The 21,800-nt window shown below is 24.6% G+C and overlaps 2 protein-coding genes across 9 annotated transcripts in view; one reads left to right on the top strand and one right to left on the bottom strand.

Moving 5' to 3' along the window:
- Positions 1-21,800, top strand: part of LOC126894686 (adenylate cyclase type 5) — a 118,217-nt gene that overhangs the window by 86,139 nt on the left and 10,278 nt on the right. For 3 of the 4 annotated variants that reach the window (XM_050665872.1, XM_050665874.1, XM_050665875.1), the window contains one exon: positions 14,549-14,704. In XM_050665872.1, coding sequence (XP_050521829.1) covers positions 14,549-14,704 — 156 coding nt within the window. Of the gene's footprint in view, positions 1-14,548; positions 14,705-19,270; positions 19,427-21,800 lie in introns of all 4 variants that reach the window. The other variant, XM_050665871.1, reaches the window with a different exon arrangement.
- Positions 335-19,996, bottom strand: LOC126894692 (uncharacterized). 5 transcript variants are annotated; one of them, XM_050665888.1, is made up of 6 exons: positions 19,886-19,996; positions 19,675-19,805; positions 13,689-13,989; positions 2,163-2,230; positions 1,856-1,980; positions 335-641 (listed from the first exon to the last, which is right to left on the bottom strand). In XM_050665888.1, the coding sequence occupies exons 4-6, from the start codon at positions 2,196-2,198 to the stop codon at positions 398-400; spliced, it is 405 nt and encodes a 134-aa protein (XP_050521845.1). In that variant the 5' UTR covers positions 2,199-2,230; positions 13,689-13,989; positions 19,675-19,805; positions 19,886-19,996; the 3' UTR covers positions 335-397. The 5 variants fall into 5 exon arrangements, with proteins under 5 accessions (XP_050521845.1, XP_050521847.1, XP_050521849.1 ...); XM_050665890.1 differs by lacking the exons at positions 13,689-13,989; positions 19,675-19,805; positions 19,886-19,996 and adding an exon at positions 18,411-18,722; XM_050665892.1 differs by lacking the exons at positions 13,689-13,989; positions 19,675-19,805; positions 19,886-19,996 and adding an exon at positions 18,415-18,722.

The raw sequence follows: 21,800 nt of genomic DNA, 5'->3' as shown, positions 1-21,800 counted from the left end.
ATACCATTTTTTTATAATCTGAATGAAAATCATTTAAAATTTTTCACATTACATTAATAAAAGCAAAATAGATTGAAAAATTGACAATAATAACTGCGCTAACATTAATTTAACAATTTTATTTTCTCAAGTCGAATAAAATACTATTACTGTGAAAAATCACAATAACAATAATAATTGTTATTGTTACTGTGATTTTTCTTATAATACTACGTTTTATTTTATTAATCTTTAATAAAATATAACAAGCTCATCTGACACAAAAAGATTACATGACAAACTTTACATTCTTATATTATCTAAGATAATACATGACAAAAAATATTACTTAAGTATGATGCCATAGCTATATTTTCATTTGTAAAAAATCAATACTTTATACATGTCTTCAATATTCTTATTGAATAATTTTATTTTGTTTTACCTTTTTGTTTTTGATATTATAAGTCTCTGAAAGAGGAAGATTGTTAACAAAATCTTTATATAAGCTTAATTTAAGGCCATTATCCCGTATTAATAATAAAAATTCTATCTCATTTGTTATGGATTTGAGATCATTGATTAATTTAGAATATTTTTTCCGTATTTTATTCCTAGTCACGCGCATTTCTGAACATTCTCCTAATTTTTCATAGAAGTATCTATAAAATAATATATAAAACTTAAGATAATAATTACTCGTGGATAAAACTACTTGTTAAGCCCACAATTTTTGTGAAATTTTATATATTTTTTATAAAAGTATAATCAAATGAATACTAGAAAATTTATTATTTTATTTCTTATTATTCTCTATTATTTTTTCATTTTTTTGTTGAATTAATATTTGCCAATATACAGAGTGTACAGTAAGTAAGTATACAGATCAATTATTGCAATCAATGAGAACAATAGAAATCTGTTTCCTTACTTTCTGAACACTGTATATAGCGTAATAATTAAAAATATAATTATATACATAATGCGTAGAAAATATATTATATGATTGTTTTTATCGTTATTATTTTTAGTACTAAAGTACTTAAGGTAAATTTATCTCTATCTGGCTCAACATATTTGACAAATATTTTCCATAAAAACTGTATAGAAAAAAAAACTATAATTCGAGTGGGGTAAATATTTGTCGAAACAGTACACGCGCGAACTTAAATTTAACACATTGATAAAACGTCAATTTAACTTTATCTAAGACTAATATAAAAAATAAGGTATTAAAAATCCCAATACGAAGTAATACAACAAAATATTTTCTCCTAGTAGTCATCTAATTTGAATAAGACTTAAAATTTAAAATACTTTTATTCGAAATAATTTTTTTTAGTTATTGAGATAAAAAATTATTTATTTATTTTTTCACAATCAAGTTAAAGCCCGGCGTCATAAAACTACAATATTATATCATTTTTGTTTAAAAGGTTAAAGTTCTATTTAAAATAAATGTGTTAATTTCAATTATTTTTGAAAAAAATTGTCATTTTTTAGTTAAAATATATTAAAATACTTACAAAAAAATTCAGAAATACTACTATATTTTTTTAAACAAAATTGATAAACTTGCCCCAATCGTCAACATGCCCGCTCTTTCCGTTATTTACCCCACGCGAACGACTAAAGGTTAATAAGTTTTTTTGATAATTATTTCAAACATCGATTAAAATATAATTTATAATAGTCTGTAGGCTTTAATTAAGTAAAACTTAATTTGTTTGATAGGAATCTTCAAATCTACATTTTTTAAATAATCAGTTAAAAAATAGTTAAATAATCAGTTAAAAAATATATTTGTAAAATAAAACATTATATTAATTAAAAAATAAGTTTTCTCAATTGACAATAAATAAAATATCATATTTACTGATATGGACTATTAGGCCAAGGGTCTTTTTCAAACAAATTATTTAATACATTAAAAATTGCTCCGGTCACTCCATTACGTTCCAAGTATGATTCATAATCTATCCAGTTTTCTTCAAGAATATCCTAAAAAAATCACAAAATTTGACTAAATATAATTACTACATAAATTACTATATTGTAATCAATATATATATATATATATTATTATATATACATATGATATTATTGAGTTGGTAATAATAAGTCAATGTAACCGTGAAAAATGTCGATTACCTATCTATTTTATAATACGCGTTACTACTTACATTTTCAGAAATTTTGATCTCTTCTTTTAGGTCCATGTAAAATAGAAATAGTTTACTCGATTTTATATCTACCGAAATAAGAGTATACTATGAATAGTAATCAAAATATATAAGATTAAGACTTATTTATTTAATGAAACTATAGAAACATAAGTTTTAAATGATTCTGGATTTTAAATAGTTTTGATAGTTTTAAATAGTAATTATCTATATTGTATGGCTAGCACGTAATTTTTTTTTTATTATAATTAAAAAAATATTTTTATTATATTTACAAGGCCTTATGGAATCACATTACTAGATTTATATAGATAAATTTACTTGTTTTACTAAGTTATAAAAAATAAATAAGCATATGTGAAATGAACTTTAAAATGAATTATAATGAACTTTAGATAAAAAATATTTCAATAATGTATTTAAAATATCTTTTAGCATACTTTAAAATAAAATACAGTTACCGTAAATATTTTCATACTTCTGTGTACTTAATCTCTCGTGAATACGTAATTAAAATGCATGTACACAAGTGCTGGACATGGGATTTTCTGAGGTTTAATGACAATCAGCCTATCCCTCGTTAGTTAGACGCAACTTGTAATAGTCCCAGTTAGTTAGATATAGTTCCTCTTATAAGGATATCGCCAACGATTTAGATGAAACATTTTATCAATGACATTTTTGATCAATACATTGGAACATATAATTTGCATTAATTTCATTTTCTAATTTGTCGTAAAAAAATCTTAATTGTGACAAAATATTAAGTAATTTAAATGTATGATTGAGATTTTATAATAATGTTATCAAAGTAAATTAAAAATATTGCGTTGTAGAAACTTAGCTAATTTTGCAAAAACGATTATTGTAAGTACATTAATAATTAATAAGGCATTCATCAAAATTAAGCCAAATTTAGGGACTGTACCCTATGTTGTTATAATTTTATTTGTAAGCAAAGCCTGATAACTTATTTACGAAGTAACTGGGAATTAAGTTCAACAATATCGTTGTTTCTTTAATATAAAATTAGAATAAACAATTTAAATATTAATTCTTCATTAAATAAGATATATTTAAAAGTTTAGATTAATCAATTCTCAAAATGTTACTTTCTCAAACTTAAGTTAATTATTTCAATTGTATAATAGTATAATAAGTGTCACTTATTTAGTTCAAAAGATTTATAGTAGATTAATTTCAAGGAACATGGTATTGTAATCTTAAATTTAACAAACAGCACTATGTTTAATTTAGAACTCTGATCCATGTAGTTAAATACTATGGATTGTGTATAACCACAAATATCTTAAGATGGGTCTACGTAATACGCTAACATTTAACTCGATACATTTTGTTAAAGGTGTTTTAAATTTAAATTACACAAATGCCAATTATAATGTTGAAAATGTGTGAATCATTTTTATTTTTAAATGGTTTAATTTTATTAAAAATAATTTTTAATCATAATTTTCCAAATTTAGTAGATTTGTTGCAAATAGTAGCGAACTTTTCGGTGTATCTGAATTATAAAGGTACAATTAAAAGGTATGACAGTGTTTTTTTTTCAATAATATCAAATATATAAAAAAAAACTTAACACAATGGGGTCGCGGCACAGTGAGGACGTGGCATAGTTGGGTCCAGTATAGATGATATCTGTCAGTGATTAAAATTACTATCATAAAAAACGCTTCGATGTAAATCAGTAGATAGTGTTTAATTTTAAAAAATTGGTGGATCATTCCAAAATCTACATGATCTCCTATTTCCATATTTTTATTCTGATTACAGATGTTATAATTTATAAGTGTAATATATTTATAATATATAAAGGGAAAGGGTCCGATTAAAAAAAAGTGTGTCGCATAAAAGAAGAATATAAATAATATTTATCTTAAAAAAATTATAATAATCCATACATTTTTCAAAGAGTTATAGCATTATAAAGTTAAAAATATAAAAAAGAATTTTTTACAATAATTGTATTTTTTTTTTTATTAACTTTAAATATATATAAAAGTATATATAAAAGTGTCAGTATTTCCGGTACACTATTAAAAGTTATGTTGAAAAAGTTGTCATTTTGAATCACCCTCTGAGGTCTGGTAAAGGGTTAGATTTATATAAAAAATATACCAAATGATAGATAAGTACCTAACATATTTATATAAAAAAAATTATATTGATTTGATCATTTTTAAAAAAAGTTATGACAATTTTAAGTAAAATTAATGATTTTTAAATTTGTAATTTTTTTGGATATTTTCCCCCATTTACGAGAAATGTGAGAAATTTTTAAGGGTTTTATCTTTGACTAGTACTATTTGTAATATTTGACGTATCGTTGAAAGACATCGGTTCGGCGAAAGCTGAGAAAAAGTGGTAACAGTCACAAAAAGTAATAAAAAAAAAAACATATCATAGTAAAATCAATACATTCTCAGCTTTGAATTGAAGGTAAAATTAATCAATAATGACAAAATTGTATATTTTTTTATGTATACATATTTAAAAATTATTTTTTATTAATTTCATTAATCTAAAATTGATATTTTTTAAATTGATATAAAATGATATTAATATATCATTATTTTTTATAGTTAAGGGATACAAACGAAAAAAAAAGAAAAATTTACTATTTATAACGAGTTTTTAATGATATAATTTTATTAATTAATTAGGATAGTATGAACACTTAACATTAATCGACTATTATAATTATAAACGTTTAGATTTATATTCGCAAAAAAATGAAAATTAAATTAATGAAATTAACGTTTATTTGACGAAAAGATATATATATATATAAATATATACATTGTAATTTATTATATATACTACATAAATATAGTATTATATTTTTATGTATTTTGTCTAATAAGAGAAGATTTAATTTTTTTAATGAATTGGAAAAATAATGTTTTAAATAATAATTTTTCAAATTTCTATATGATAAGAAACTGTCATTTAAATTAATATAAATTAAATTTTAATTTATCATATCATATTTCCTATAGCTTAGAACATAAATATATACACAGTGTTATTTATCAAATGTACTATAATATTCAATATTTTTTCGTTAAATATTGAGTTTTTCATAAAATTATATAGATTAAAATTTCATCAATTTTTATAAACCATATTTTAAGAAAAAACTGTTTTTTAGTAGGTGTTTTATTAAGGATAGTTTTTGACGGTTAAATGGGAAACTATATTTTTGCTATTAAATAAAGCATGGTCTAAATAAAATTTTTATAAGTAGAAAAACAGTTTTGTAATAATAAATTTATTAGAGATATTAGCATTTTAAATTTGAAAAACGGTGAGGAACGGGATTGTATTTATCGATGTTCGTTATTACCATAACGGACAGATAAGACTACTTCTGCGTTTTAAGCACTCAGTTTTCATTTAACTAATAATTATACTTATTGATTGTTTTATCGTTGAGCAATAGATTTCTTAAAAACTTATAATTATTTAGAGAATTTTTTTTTGGCTTCTTAAATATTCCCCAATTTTTGAGTGATTAAATATTTTTTAGGTTTATCACTTATCTATTATAAGGATTCCAACTTTATTTTTTTTTAATGGCAACATACAGATTAAACTATTTCATAAAATTGAAAAAAATCCAATTAAGAATTTGATTGGTTTATTAAAACTTTTCAATCAGTAGTTAACGAGTTATAAACTTTTTTATACCTGGGTAGAAAGTGTTGTGCAGAGTTATGTGATATGTTAAAAATAATATACGCCACACCTAACCTCCTGTCAAAATAAAAAATGTTAATTACTCCCGAATACTATTTCAAAAGTTATTGTGGAGGTGTCATTTTCTTAGTTGGATTATTTTTTATTAAGTGAACTAGTTAAATATGTTGCATTTAAAACTAATAAACCTGGTACTCTTATAAAGAATATTACCTAAAATATATTTAAACACTGAAATAAATCACACTGTACAAATATTTCTATTCTAAGCTATAGGAAGTATACTATAATAAATTAAAATTTAATTTATAGTAATATTCAACAATAGTTATTATAATTGTTATTATATTGAAATTTGATCAAGCGTCATTTAAAACTTTAAAAATTAACGATTCATTAAAAAAATAAAATCCTTTGTAATTAGAATTTTCTAAGAAAAAAAAAAATCACTAATTTTTTTTTGTATATTTTATGATCTTGCTGTGTAAAAAATTAGTGAGTTGTACTCTTATCATTTTTTTAATGTAATTAAAGCAACTTAAAATTAATATTGTTTATTATAATAAATTTAAATTAATTATTATTTAAAAGAGACTAATTATAACACTATAGATGAACATGATAAACAGCAATTATTATCATACTACTGACTTTGTTTAGTATAATAAATACAGTAGGTGTAATTTTAAATATTTTAAGTTGGTTTAAAAATTATTATTCCAGATCTTTAACTTTTTTATAAGACTTTCATAATAAACATTTTTTTTTATTACAAACAAATTATTTCAATATTTTAAACTTAAATTTAATACATTTTTTAAAATAGTAATTCAGTATGATAATTGAAAAATTAAATATTTTTTTTTATAATTTTCGGTTATTAATATTGTATACTCTGTTATCAGATTTATTTCAAAATTACTTAACTAAAAAAAATTCAATTAAAAAATAAAGTAAAAAAAATGTATTTTAACTTGTAAGTTATATTAATATTATAGTTATTGTAGATCTCATTAGGTATGTTTAAAAAAAACATTTTTTTTCAGAATCATATCGTTTTCGTAAATAATTCTCTTCAATTTTAACTAAAATAAAAAATTCAAAATGTTTGTCATTTTTATGTAAAAATTCATAGTCAATAAATTTAACTATTAATATATTTCTTATTCTTTATCACTTATATAAATAAATATATTTATATACGTATAAACCAAAGATAGTTAACATTTACTTTTTCCATATTAACATGTTTTAAAATCATTTAATGAAATTGATATAAACATCAACCATGAGTTTCTAAAGGTATATTATTCTTAATTCAAATGAAATTTTTTATAAAGCTTACTCTAATATTAAGTGGTCTCTTATTTAAAAAAAGCCTATATATAATGAGTTTTGTTTAGTCTAATAAATGATTTGATAAACAATAATATTATTGATAGTATTTCTTCATTTTCAATTGTTATAAATAAAGTATTCAAATTCAATATTTAATATACGTCATACTTTAAAAGTATTTCTATATTTTTAAATAAAGTTTTTAATTTATTTAAGCTATTGCAGCTATAATTATATAATTACACAACTTTTAATGTTCTTTTATGAACGTATATCTTTTATCTGTAATTTAGACAGCGAAGTATGTGCAAATGTAATAAATTCAGTTTTTAGAACTTTGATAAAAACCTCATGTCAGCAATAATTGTGTTAGTTATTAAAACTACAAGCGTGAGAAATAATATTTCATTTTCAAACAAGAAAATGCTGTTATAAATAAATAAAATAATGATTTTTTTGATTATTATTATTATTTTTATTATTAATTCTTAATCAATTTAAAAGTATATTAATTCTATTTTATAATTAAGTTAGGATATCAGTATTAAATTCAATATTATATGTGAAAGTTTTCAAATCGAAAATTGAAAAAATTGTCAATTCTGTTGTATAAAGTATAATTAATATAAATTAAACTTAAATCCATTTTTGACTATTGTTTAAATTTAATCAATCTAAAATTTATTTGAAGGATAATTTGAAAAGGGGAAATTGTTATACTTAATACTCAATTATATTAAAAACAAGTTTTTCATTAAGAATAACAATAAAAACTTCTTTATATTATTTGTTTCAGAGGACAGATTAATATTACGTTTTTGTTTAACGTTTTTATAAATCATAACGTTATTTTAAAATTGAGTATAACATTTTTCAACATGTAAACGTTAAACATTTTTAAGTTTTACAATAATATGGGGCTTAAATCATTATCATAAGCATCTCAAAAAAGGGATTAAAGGCTTCATTTTCCTAAATAAAATTTTTAAATGTTTCATAATATTATAATTAGGGATGTGAAATATCGAATAGTAACTATCGAACTATTCGATAGTCATTTAAAAACTATTCGAATAGTAAAAATATTCGATTGTTGCACATATATTCGAATAGTTTTTAAACTATTCGATAGTTTTTAAAACTATTCGGTACCTCTATTCGAATAGTTTTCAAAATATTTGATAGTTTATGATAAAAATAAAATATTCGGTGGTATAAACACAATTTGAACACAATTTACAAACGTAAAAATTAAAAACGCGCTGTCCTCTTGATCGGTGTTATGCCTTTGTAAGACAAAAGAGCAGGTAATGCTAGACTAAGAACAGTATACAAGGTATTAAGTGTAAAATAAGACTTAAGTATTTACGAAAAATCTGTTGCGCATAGAACAAACCTTTCCGATAAAACTGAAAATATATCATTAGTCATTGAAAAAAAGAACTGCTTTTTAATTTTCGACCCATATTTATCAGTTTTTACCAACGACTCACAAACTAAAAATAAATAAAATGGTACTTTTTACTATTATTAATTGTATAATAATTTATTTTAAGTATTCGCTAATTATCTTCTTATTATAATTAAGTGTACTTAATAAAAATTTTAGATAAAACTAATCGAATATTTTTTGAAACCATTCGCGAGCCCATAAACATATTTTTTAAAACTATTCGATAGTCTATAATAACAGCACACTATGCGGTTGTATAAAAACAATTCGAATAGTTTAAAATATTCGAAAATGCCCATCACTAATTATAATCATATTTTATGTTTAATATATCACAATTTTTTTTATGTTTTTTGTTTTTCTTTGTGTTTTAAATTAAAAATTTTGTTTAAAATGTAACAGTTATAACGAGGATTTCAAAAGGTTATGCATAACATAACCTTTTGAATCCCTGATTTATAAAAATCACAATAAATGTATTCTTAAATAGAATTTTTTTATCGAGCAGTCATTATTATTTAATTTACTATTTTGTAAAATATTATACGTTTTTCTGGCCATTTGAATATCAGAATATTTAATTATTCTATAAGCTTTTACATTTATATATTTTACATAAACAGTATGATTTATTAAAAATAATAGTTCCAATTTTTTTGTTAAATGTTTTTTCAAAAGAGTGTACTAAAAATAAATAAATAAATTTTTTTAATCCATGATGAATATGAATTTTATTGTAAATAAAAACTTTTTTAATAGGGAATATTTAATAGTAGTTTTAGAAAATGAAATAGAATTTTTTTTACTTTTAAAGAGTTTGATACAGTTTTGCATTATTACTTTTTGAGTTAAAGTCATTTTTAAGTATAGGCTAAAGGGATATGCGACGTAGGATAATTGATATCTTAATTTTATGGATTTATAAAGCTTCTTCTATTGTTGCTTTTTTAAGGTTTCTTAATGTTTGTAAACACTGAAATTAGTTTAATTATTTTATCGATTTGGGAAAAATGCTTTACAAATCGTTATTAAACTAAAAAAAACATACAAAGAAAAAAATTATTCATTTGAATCATGTCAAATTAAAAATTTAGTGCAAAAAATACGTAGTAATATAAATTAAATTAAATCTGATGATCATTGAGTAGTTAACAGTTGATGTGCACCAAAATTCTCATGTCTATATTGTCTTTTTACCATATTTATATTGGACGACCTTAAAAATATCTGTTTCCCATGTTTTATAAACTAGGGTAAGATGATTTTTGAAGGGTCATAGAAATAAAATACAAGAATCCTGTTTGGACGTTACACTCGGTGATACTCTTGCGAGTTAGTTAAAGTCCGTTGTTTTGTCTTTAAACAGTCAGGAAAAAGAATTATAGAAATGGGCTATATGAAGAGGCAAAATTAATTTATTAAAAAATCATATATATATATATATATACAGAGTGATTTTTTTATCATAACCCACTCAATTACTTACAGAATAATAATAATTAAAAATTTTTTTTTTATTACTATCTTTAGTTACACATTATTCTTGAATTATTAACTATGTAATACTTTTTAAGATCATCCCTTATGCCTGGTAAGGGTGTCAACTTTGTTTTTTTAAATGGTAACACATATTTTGAATTTAATAAAATGTTTGAGTTTTCAATTCAATAACAAATGTCATTTGAATTTTTAATATAACTTTATTCGTTTATTAGATATAAACATTTAAAGTTTCAATTTTTTGAGTTAATATACATGTATAATACACTAGGGATTAAAATTACAGGTAGCTAATTGGTTTTTTATGACATCGATATTAGCAGGTACAAAGCATTGTTATTATCAATGGTAGTAAGACACATTGTTGTGAGTTTATAAATACACTAACTGACAATACANTGAGTTTATAAATATACTAACTGACAATACAAAATGTATATCTATTGATAGTCATAATTGATAATAAACAATCCGTGACTGTGATAGCAATATCATAAAAAATCAATTAGCTACCTGTATTTGTAATCCCTTGTGTATTATACCTATATATTAACTCAAAAAATTGAAACTTTAAATGTTTATATCTAATAAACNAACTTTAAATGTTTAAATCTAATAAACGAATAAAGTTATATTAAAAATTCAAATGACATTTGTTATTGAATTGAAAACTCAAACATTTTATTAAATTCAAAATATGTGTTACCTTTTAAAAAAACAAAGTTGACACCCTTACCAGGCATAAGGGATGATCTTAAAAAGTATTACATAGTTAATAATTCAAGAATAATGTGTAACTAAAGATAGTAATAAAAAAAAAATTTTTAATTATTATTATTCTGTAAGTAATTGAGTGGGTTATGATAAAAAAATCACTCTGTATATATAAATATGATTAAATAATGACAAATAATTAAGTACTTGTCAATTATTGTAGTCTTAAAAAATAGCACAAATGAAATGAACTTTGTCATCAAATCATTCATTAACACCAGTGGGTTGGAGTAATTGCAAGGCAATTATATCACGATGTACAAGTGTAAAGGCGAATCGCAGGGTGATTTACTATATTTGCGTAATAGTGTATCACTAGAGCTATTATCTATATAAAAAAAAGTACTATGCATGACAAGGCAGCACATTACACTTTGTCAAGGGACAAAAAAGGCGACAACAACATTAACGATGCATAATTTGGTAGATACGCATGTTTCGGCGTTCGGGGTCCCGTGTTCGATCCCCAAGGTGCCAACGAGATTCTTGTGATTATCTCATTGTTTGTGTCGGAGAGTCTCTAGTGCAAGCTGGCCATAATACCCGTACCATCCATCATTGGCTTAGTCAATAACCATCTTTGACTCCTTAACAAGTAATAGAGGACTACGACTCTCTGTAGTATGTTAAGTTCGGGAATAGAAGGATGTAAAACTGATCATCATCATTGAAAATATGACAAAATAATTATTCAAGCCTTTTAAAAAGTTTTAGATATAATTTAAATTGAAATTGAGTTTCAATTTTATTTTCCTGATTTTCATTGATATACTTAGTGAGATCATTTTTTTTATGTCCATCAACAGCGCATTTATCAGATTTGTATTCAACAAGTCCATTGAAGATGCAACACACATGAAAAAAAGTTCATGATTAAGTTAAATAAAGAGGACTTTATTAAATAAAAAACAATTTAAGTTAACACGAGACAAAAAACCTAACAGTCAAAAAATTTTGTCTGCAAATTAAAGGGATCAGAAAAAAGAATAAGACATTAATAAAAGTTTCACATACAACTTAAGTATATAAGTTACAATTTTATACTAGAGAATGCGATGAATGCCTCCGTGTGTTTGCATATCGCTCCAATCCGACAAACTATCGCAACAAATTGGGACACCTTGAGTTAAATGAAACACCACTAATCGTATCACGTTGTCAGTGAAATATTCATCCCTAATAAATAAATAATTAATAATTAAAACGCGCAGTCTTTAAACGTGTCCCTTACCGTTGGGAAAATTTTATAAAAAAAAACTACATAAACATGACAGGTGGTCTTTTAACACACTTGCTATGTCAAGGGACCTATAAAATAATAGGAGCTCCTACAAAAAAATATATATGTAAAAAAATTCCGTAACACGTACATATAACACGGTGCACTAAATTTTTTTTTAAAAATTGGCTTAATATATTTTATATAAAAAATATCCGCGAATATCAGTCCCGCGAATAGCTAAGAAGACAAAGTCAGACTCAACCGATGCTATATATAAATTAAAAATACATATTAAATGTAGCGGACTTTTGTAAAAAAAAAAAATAATTCACATAAAATGATAATGCATACAACAACAACAAAAATAAATGCTCGCTACGATAGAAAATTAACGCTAACCAGTTCCAATGAGGCTAATTTCCGACAACTGGTGTGTCATATCGGTTAAACTGATGGAATTGCATAGAGGACTTTAATAATGCACTCTCAAACACCTAGGGGATAAGGTCAGTCGGAAATTACAGAAACTAAAATTAATGTAATAGTAAGTCTACACTGGACAATGTAATAATCAATGATACGTTTAGTGGTGTTCAGTCCATTATAGAGCTTCACAGACTGAAAAATTGAGTGTAGACATTTTGATATCCACCAATCTGTTCGTAGTAGTAATATTTATGACACGGCTGATACAGATAACACGCCCAAACATAACACACAAAATCAAAACATAAAAATATTATATGCCATCGCACATACTGATAGTTGAACCAAAATTAATTAATATACAATTAGATAAGAAATGATGGGATATCTTTTTGTCACGTTACATTATTTAGAACTCCATACTCTTATAATATTTTGAGTGTTAAATTGTTATTTGTAAAGACAAAAAATAGGCACAGATAGTTCAATCATATTATGAGGAGAGAAAAATCAAAAGCTGTAAGAGTGATTATAGAAATGAACGTTGAAGTAAGAAGAGGAAGACCATAAAAGGGGTGTCTGGGTGTAATTGGGGTAATTTGATGACTGCTGGTGTGTGTATAGATTATGTGGGAGACTGTGTCAAATAAAGGTTTGGGATACGAGTAGTTAACCTAAAAAAGTTATGATTAAGACGAGGGAAAAGAAGATTTGCTCATTTTATTGAAAATGGATTTTCCCGAAGTACAAGTAGCTGAATGTTAACCTGATATATTATCAAATCAGATTGGATATAACTTATATTATACTAATACACTCATCACTAGGAATCGAGACTTTATAAATTTATAAAATATATTTAGAATACTTTCGAGACATTTAACTCCGTTAAAATATATTATAATTATATATAATATCACAACATATTTTTTATTCTAGGTGGGAAGTTCTTTAACGCCATAATTAAATTTATAATTAATATTATAATATTAAATATTTAGTATTAAAAAAACAAACACAAATATCAATTAATAGTAATATTACTCGGATTATTAAAATAAATAAAAAGAATTCATTATGTTTTGAGACTTACTCACTTCATATACGCTTGTTTACTGGTGTAGGTTTTAGTAAGCAACGCCTTTGGCTGTTTTACTGTTATTACAATTAACCGCAAGACTAAGACCTATAAATTTATCTTCTATAGTGCAAGCTTATTTTTCAATTAGTTATCCTAATAACCAAACTGATATGTATTTGAACCGGTTATTGTTGGAATTGTTATCGCCGCTCGGTGGTATCTCTTGTTAATTAAATCAGTTGTATACTAGACACTCATGTGTTGAATTATTCGTGTCACCTCAGCCCGTACATATAACAAACAACGTGCAACACTAAGTATAATTAGCAGTTAGTATTTTTTGATATAAATTAACCATTCATAGAATATCAACAAAAAGGGTTTTATAACATCTCACCTATTAAAAATATGTAATACTACTTTTTTTAATTACAGTATAGTAATACTTAAAAAGCTACTTTTTATATTGAAAAAATGCATTAACATAAAATTAACAATAGTACATAGCCCATATTTGTAAAATAATAAATGGGCATATGAATACTTACAAAATCAAAATACAACATTAATGTAATAATTTTGAACGGTTGGATAATTTAGAATATTTTAATAAAATACAGTGTCTTTCAGTATGGTAAATTATTTTATTTAACGTTCTCTAAAAGTTTTTGTTTTTGTCAGAATGGATGGGCAAACTTACATAGTTTGGCGCTATGCAATTGAATTCGGTACCTACACACCCAGGTACAATATGTTACCGAATTAACTGAATTTGGTAGGCCGCTTTAGGTTTTGTATACATTTTTAAGCATATTATGCCTAGTGATACTTGATATTCTATTGTGTACTTATTATGCTAATATATTTTTTAGAAAACGCCAAAAAAATGGACCAGTCTTCGACAACATCGCAAAGCTGCAGAAGAATCGGTAACCGAAATAGAATCTTCACCGCAAACTCAAAAAAGGACTAATTGGGCAGTTTATCAACATTTTTCAACTGCATCGGATTCCCCGAAACCTTTATTGGTGAGAATACATTATAGGTTATTAGAAAAATTAAAACTATGGTGTCATATGAAAATATGTATAACGACAAAAAAGTAATATTACCTCTCAATAAAAAAATAAACAGATTTAATAAATAGACATTTATTTTCACAAAAATTAAAAATATTTAGTGTGAAGTAATTGTAAATGCATTTTCTCATTTGTTTTGTCAATTCAAAGTTTTTATTTCGAATTTACATTAAATACATATATAACGTTTACTCAACTTAACGAGACACCACGTCGTCGAGTTAAATCTCATAGTTTTTGTAGTTGGTAATATTAAAATTAAAATGACAAAAATTTAATATACTGCAAATTCTTTTGAAATGTTAAATGTTTTTCTTGCTATCAACACCTGACAACAAAAATTTATATCTTAAATTATGGTTAGCAACGTAAGCTTTAAACGATGTAATAAAATATAGAATTAGTTACATAAAATATTTTAACAGATAAAATGTATACAATCATAAACGTTTTAATCGTTCCTTAGTACCAAATGAATATTATTCGATGCGTCAGTCGCACAAATGGCGATTTTATAATAATAATGAATAATACAGTCAATTTTCAATCTTCAGTTTATGACTTGTTACAGTAGAACCCAACGAAATCAGTTATACTCCATGATCATTTTATTGAAGACTATTATTAATAGACAATGTTTTGCGTAATTACATTGAACAACGTACAATGGTGAATTTAAGACGCCAAACACTAAAATAAAATAAAGCAAAACTGTGATTCATGTATCAACTGCAGCATAATATTAATGTACGATAGACACACCGATATATGCAAGTGATGCCTTTTGCGACCCCTACCTTAATAGTAAACCAGTTGGGGCAGATCGCGCCCACGGCGGTGAAAATGGAAATATTGACAATAATTTAAATATTGATTTTTTTGTTCTTTCTCGTATTGGCATGGCCAAACATAAAAAAAACTTTGGTGTTTATTTTATATTTATACTTTTACAGTTAAAGAAAATCTGTTATATATTCTAAAAGAAAAAAATAATTTACAATTATCTCATTTGTTTATGTTTTTACATTTAATATAATTATTTATGTTAGAAAATTAGCTAATTTATATTGAGATTTATATAAACGATACTGCTAATGTTATTAAAAACTAATTCATATTTATATTTTTATATATCTACTTATACAAATAATTAACGCTTTAAAACAGCCTTTTACTAATCTTATTCCAAGTAAGTACGTATGATGTCATACAAATACTTTATGAAAGAATAATTAATTTAATAATCTTGAGCCTCTTTTTTTCTGATTTCTATAAAGTTTAAAAATGTTTATAAGGACTTAAAGTATGCTGAATGTTTACTTATGTAACTATTGACACATTTAAATATATATTTGAATCAAATGATCCCATAACTTCGCGTAAAACTAATACAGTTGTAATCTCAAAAGATAAAAACGTAAACAATATAATTGAATCGAATGACTCGTTAACTACGCTTACACGATCTGTAAATTTTCTCAGTAGCCAATTTGACGAATTTGGCAAGCAATTAAAAGAAGTACTGAAAACTATAAAAGAACTGAAAAATGAAAATAATCTACTTAAAGAAAAAAACCAGGTTTTAAATAATGAATTGTCTGCCTTGTCAAAACGTGTAAATATGTTAGAACAAAATTCGATTTCAAACTATATTGAAATAATAGGTATTCCTGAAGTTAAAAAAGAAAATTGTATAAAAATAGTTGAGAGTATTGCTGAGAAGTTGGATCAAAAAGTTACAGTAAACAAAGCATATCGTATAATTTCGAAATTTCAAAACAAATCTTCGAAAATAGTTGCTGAAATATCTTCCTTGGATCAAAAAAAGAAAATTATGGAGGCTTCGAAGAAAATAAAAATGAATGCTAGCTCTGTAAATAAAAATTGGGGAGAAACAGGTATTTACATTAATAATTATCTTACTAAGTACAACAGTGAACTATTTTATAATACCAGAAATTTTGCAAAAGAGAATGATTATAAATTTGTATGGTTCAAGGACTCAAAAATTTTCATAAAAAAAAATGAAGAAGCTAGGGTTTTTATAATTTATGATAAATCGGATTTGTTAAATATTCATAAACCATTAAGTACATAATTTTTCTATTCTTTGTAACTTATCATTGCTCATAAAAAAANCCTTACCGTTGGGAAAATTTTATAAAAAAAAACTACATAAACATGACAGGTGGTCTTTTAACACACTTGCTATGTCAAGGGACCTATAAAATAATAGGAGCTCCTACAAAAAAATATATATGTAAAAAAATTCCGTAACACGTACATATAACACGGTGCACTAAATTTTTTTTTAAAAATTGGCTTAATATATTTTATATAAAAAATATCCGCGAATATCAGTCCCGCGAATAGCTAAGAAGACAAAGTCAGACTCAACCGATGCTATATATAAATTAAAAATACATATTAAATGTAGCGGACTTTTGTAAAAAAAAAAAATAATTCACATAAAATGATAATGCATACAACAACAACAAAAATAAATGCTCGCTACGATAGAAAATTAACGCTAACCAGTTCCAATGAGGCTAATTTCCGACAACTGGTGTGTCATATCGGTTAAACTGATGGAATTGCATAGAGGACTTTAATAATGCACTCTCAAACACCTAGGGGATAAGGTCAGTCGGAAATTACAGAAACTAAAATTAATGTAATAGTAAGTCTACACTGGACAATGTAATAATCAATGATACGTTTAGTGGTGTTCAGTCCATTATAGAGCTTCACAGACTGAAAAATTGAGTGTAGACATTTTGATATCCACCAATCTGTTCGTAGTAGTAATATTTATGACACGGCTGATACAGATAACACGCCCAAACATAACACACAAAATCAAAACATAAAAATATTATATGCCATCGCACATACTGATAGTTGAACCAAAATTAATTAATATACAATTAGATAAGAAATGATGGGATATCTTTTTGTCACGTTACATTATTTAGAACTCCATACTCTTATAATATTTTGAGTGTTAAATTGTTATTTGTAAAGACAAAAAATAGGCACAGATAGTTCAATCATATTATGAGGAGAGAAAAATCAAAAGCTGTAAGAGTGATTATAGAAATGAACGTTGAAGTAAGAAGAGGAAGACCATAAAAGGGGTGTCTGTGTGTAATTGGGGTAATTTGATGACTGCTGGTGTGTGTATAGATTATGTGGGAGACTGTGTCAAATAAAGGTTTGGGATACGAGTAGTTAACCTAAAAAAGTTATGATTAAGACGAGGGAAAAGAAGATTTGCTCATTTTATTGAAAATGGATTTTCCCGAAGTACAAGTAGCTGAATGTTAACCTGATATATTATCAAATCAGATTGGATATAACTTATATTATACTAATACACTCATCACTAGGAATCGAGACTTTATAAATTTATAAAATATATTTAGAATACTTTCGAGACATTTAACTCCGTTAAAATATATTATAATTATATATAATATCACAACATATTTTTTATTCTAGGTGGGAAGTTCTTTAACGCCATAATTAAATTTATAATTAATATTATAATATTAAATATTTAGTATTAAAAAAACAAACACAAATATCAATTAATAGTAATATTACTCGGATTATTAAAATAAATAAAAAGAATTCATTATGTTTTGAGACTTACTCACTTCATATACGCTTGTTTACTGGTGTAGGTTTTAGTAAGCAACGCCTTTGGCTGTTTTACTGTTATTACAATTAACCGCAAGACTAAGACCTATAAATTTATCTTCTATAGTGCAAGCTTATTTTTCAATTAGTTATCCTAATAACCAAACTGATATGTATTTGAACCGGTTATTGTTGGAATTGTTATCGCCGCTCGGTGGTATCTCTTGTTAATTAAATCAGTTGTATACTAGACACTCATGTGTTGAATTATTCGTGTCACCTCAGCCCGTACATATAACAAACAACGTGCAACACTAAGTATAATTAGCAGTTAGTATTTTTTGATATAAATTAACCATTCATAGAATATCAACAAAAAGGGTTTTATAACATCTCACCTATTAAAAATATGTAATACTACTTTTTTTAATTACAGTATAGTAATACTTAAAAAGCTACTTTTTATATTGAAAAAATGCATTAATATAAAATTAACAATAGTACATAGCCCATATTTGTAAAATAATAAATGGGCATATGAATACTTACAAAATCAAAATACAACATTAATGTAATAATTTTGAACGGTTGGATAATTTAGAATATTTTAATAAAATACAGTGTCTTTCAGTATGGTAAATTATTTTATTTAACGTTCTCTAAAAGTTTTTGTTTTTGTCAGAATGGATGGGCAAACTTACATAGTTTGGCGCTATGCAATTGAATTCGGTACCTACACACCCAGGTACAATATGTTACCGAATTAACTGAATTTGGTAGGCCGCTTTAGGTTTTGTATACATTTTTAAGCATATTATGCCTAGTGATACTTGATATTCTATTGTGTACTTATTATGCTAATATATTTTTTAGAAAACACCAAAAAAATGGACCAGTCTTCGACAACATCGCAAAGCTGCAGAAGAATCGGTAACCGAAATAGAATCTTCACCGCAAACTCAAAAAAGGACTAATTGGGCAGTTTATCAACATTTTTCAACTGCATCGGATTCCCCGAAACCTTTATTGGTGAGAATACATTATAGGTTATTAGAAAAATTAAAACTATGGTGTCATATGAAAATATGTATAACGACAAAAAAGTAATATTACCTCTCAATAAAAAAATAAACAGATTTAATAAATAGACATTTATTTTCACAAAAATTAAAAATATTTAGTGTGAAGTAATTGTAAATGCATTTTCTCATTTGTTTTGTCAATTCAAAGTTTTTATTTCGAATTTACATTAAATACATATATAACGTTTACTCAACTTAACGAGACACCACGTCGTCGAGTTAAATCTCATAGTTTTTGTAGTTGGTAATATTAAAATTAAAATGACAAAAATTTAATATACTGCAAATTCTTTTGAAATGTTAAATGTTTTTCTTGCTATCAACACCTGACAACAAAAATTTATATCTTAAATTATGGTTAGCAACGTAAGCTTTAAACGATGTAATAAAATATAGAATTAGTTACATAAAATATTTTAACAGATAAAATGTATACAATCATAAACGTTTTAATCGTTCCTTAGTACCAAATGAATATTATTCGATGCGTCAGTCGCACAAATGGCGATTTTATAATAATAATGAATAATACAGTCAATTTTCAATCTTCAGTTTATGACTTGTTACAGTAGAACCCAACGAAATCAGTTATACTCCATGATCATTTTATTGAAGACTATTATTAATAGACAATGTTTTGCGTAATTACATTGAACAACGTACAATGGTGAATTTAAGACGCCAAACACTAAAATAAAATAAAGCAAAACTGTGATTCATGTATCAACTGCAGCATAATATTAATGTACGATAGACACACCGATATATGCAAGTGATGCCTTTTGCGACCCCTACCTTAATAGTAAACCAGTTGGGGCAGATCGCGCCCACGGCGGTGAAAATGGAAATATTGACAATAATTTAAATATTGATTTTTTTGTTCTTTCTCGTATTGGCATGGCCAAACATAAAAAAAACTTTGGTGTTTATTTTATATTTATACTTTTACAGTTAAAGAAAATCTGTTATATATTCTAAAAGAAAAAAATAATTTACAATTATCTCATTTGTTTATGTTTTTACATTTAATATAATTATTTATGTTAGAAAATTAGCTAATTTATATTGAGATTTATATAAACGATACTGCTAATGTTATTAAAAACTAATTCATATTTATATTTTTATATATCTACTTATACAAATAATTAACGCTTTAAAACAGCCTTTTACTAATCTTATTCCAAGTAAGTACGTATGATGTCATACAAATACTTTATGAAAGAATAATTAATTTAATAATCTTGAGCCTCTTTTTTTCTGATTTCTATAAAGTTTAAAAATGTTTTTAAGGACTTAAAGTATGCTGAATGTTTACTTATGTAACTATTGACACATTTAAATATCAACAGTAAATCTTTGATTGATTTTAAAACTTGTTCAAAATAATACTAAAACATGTTTTATCTAAATTAAGAAACATTTACTATGTAGAAGTATATCTGTTCTTATTATTATTTGATTTTGTTCATAATAAGTAAAACACGTAATGAAGTTTTTTTTTAGGAAATCAACATTTTTCGATTATCCCGAGCTACTTTATAAATAAATAAATCTAAATAAATCCATCTTAATGTAGTACGATTACTTTTTAAGAAATTTAAGTTGTTTTTCACATCTATTTTTAATATTAATTAAATGATTTTTATTTATTGTACTATGATTCATATTTATTAAACTCGCTTCATAGATACCATAAATGTACATGAAAATTACTATACTAATGTCAAACAAATTTGTGCGAAATAAATTATAATAATAAAACATTTATTTCATTGAAGTACTCTATGAGGTACTAAAATTATGACTATAGTTTTTTTTAAGTTAGTAATTAACTGAGTCATGTTCTCAATCCAAGTTTCCAAGTTTAAATATGTATTTTTTAGAAAAAGTCAATTTTACTGAAATTATAACAGCAATTATGTTTTATTAATCCAAACTGAACGGACAAAATTATATCATAAACTTTTATTTTATAGAAATAATATTTTTCTTATTACTGTTTGGAAATGTGATTTCATTTATTTTAGTAAAATAGCAACAGATTTAACAATGTGTACAAAACTTAATATTAATTTTACTTGAAACATTACAACTGTTATTTAAAAGTAAGAAATTAGTCGTGCTCGAATATCTCAAAGTAATCAAGAAAATGGAAAGCATTTTCATGTTTTCTTCGAAAAACTCTACGTCGCTCACAAAGAAAATTAAAGTTATTGGGTATGTTGTTGTATTGCTATGTACGATGTTCTATGAAGAAAAAATAATTCAATCAAAATTAGTAAATGCTAAAATTGATATTTAATCAGGTGTAATTGAAA

This window comes from Daktulosphaira vitifoliae, unplaced genomic scaffold (genome assembly GCF_025091365.1).
Source record: "Daktulosphaira vitifoliae isolate Bord-2020 unplaced genomic scaffold, ASM2509136v1 Scaffold_1, whole genome shotgun sequence".
NCBI classification, from domain to species: domain Eukaryota; kingdom Metazoa; phylum Arthropoda; class Insecta; order Hemiptera; family Phylloxeridae; genus Daktulosphaira; species Daktulosphaira vitifoliae.
The sequence above is the reverse complement of the archived record's forward strand: the minus strand, read 5'-3'. Positions and strand labels throughout refer to the sequence as shown.

Coding starts and splice junctions, on each gene's coding strand:
- LOC126894692 (XM_050665888.1), bottom strand. CDS start 2,198: ATGGACCTAAAAGAAGAGATCAAAATTTCTGAAAAT. Junction 1,981..2,162: donor AGATCAAAATTTCTGAAAAT/GTAAGTAGTAAC, acceptor TGATTTTTTTAG/GATATTCTTGAAGAAAACTG. Junction 642..1,855: donor TGGCCTAATAGTCCATATCA/GTAAATATGATA, acceptor ATTATTTTATAG/ATACTTCTATGAAAAATTAG.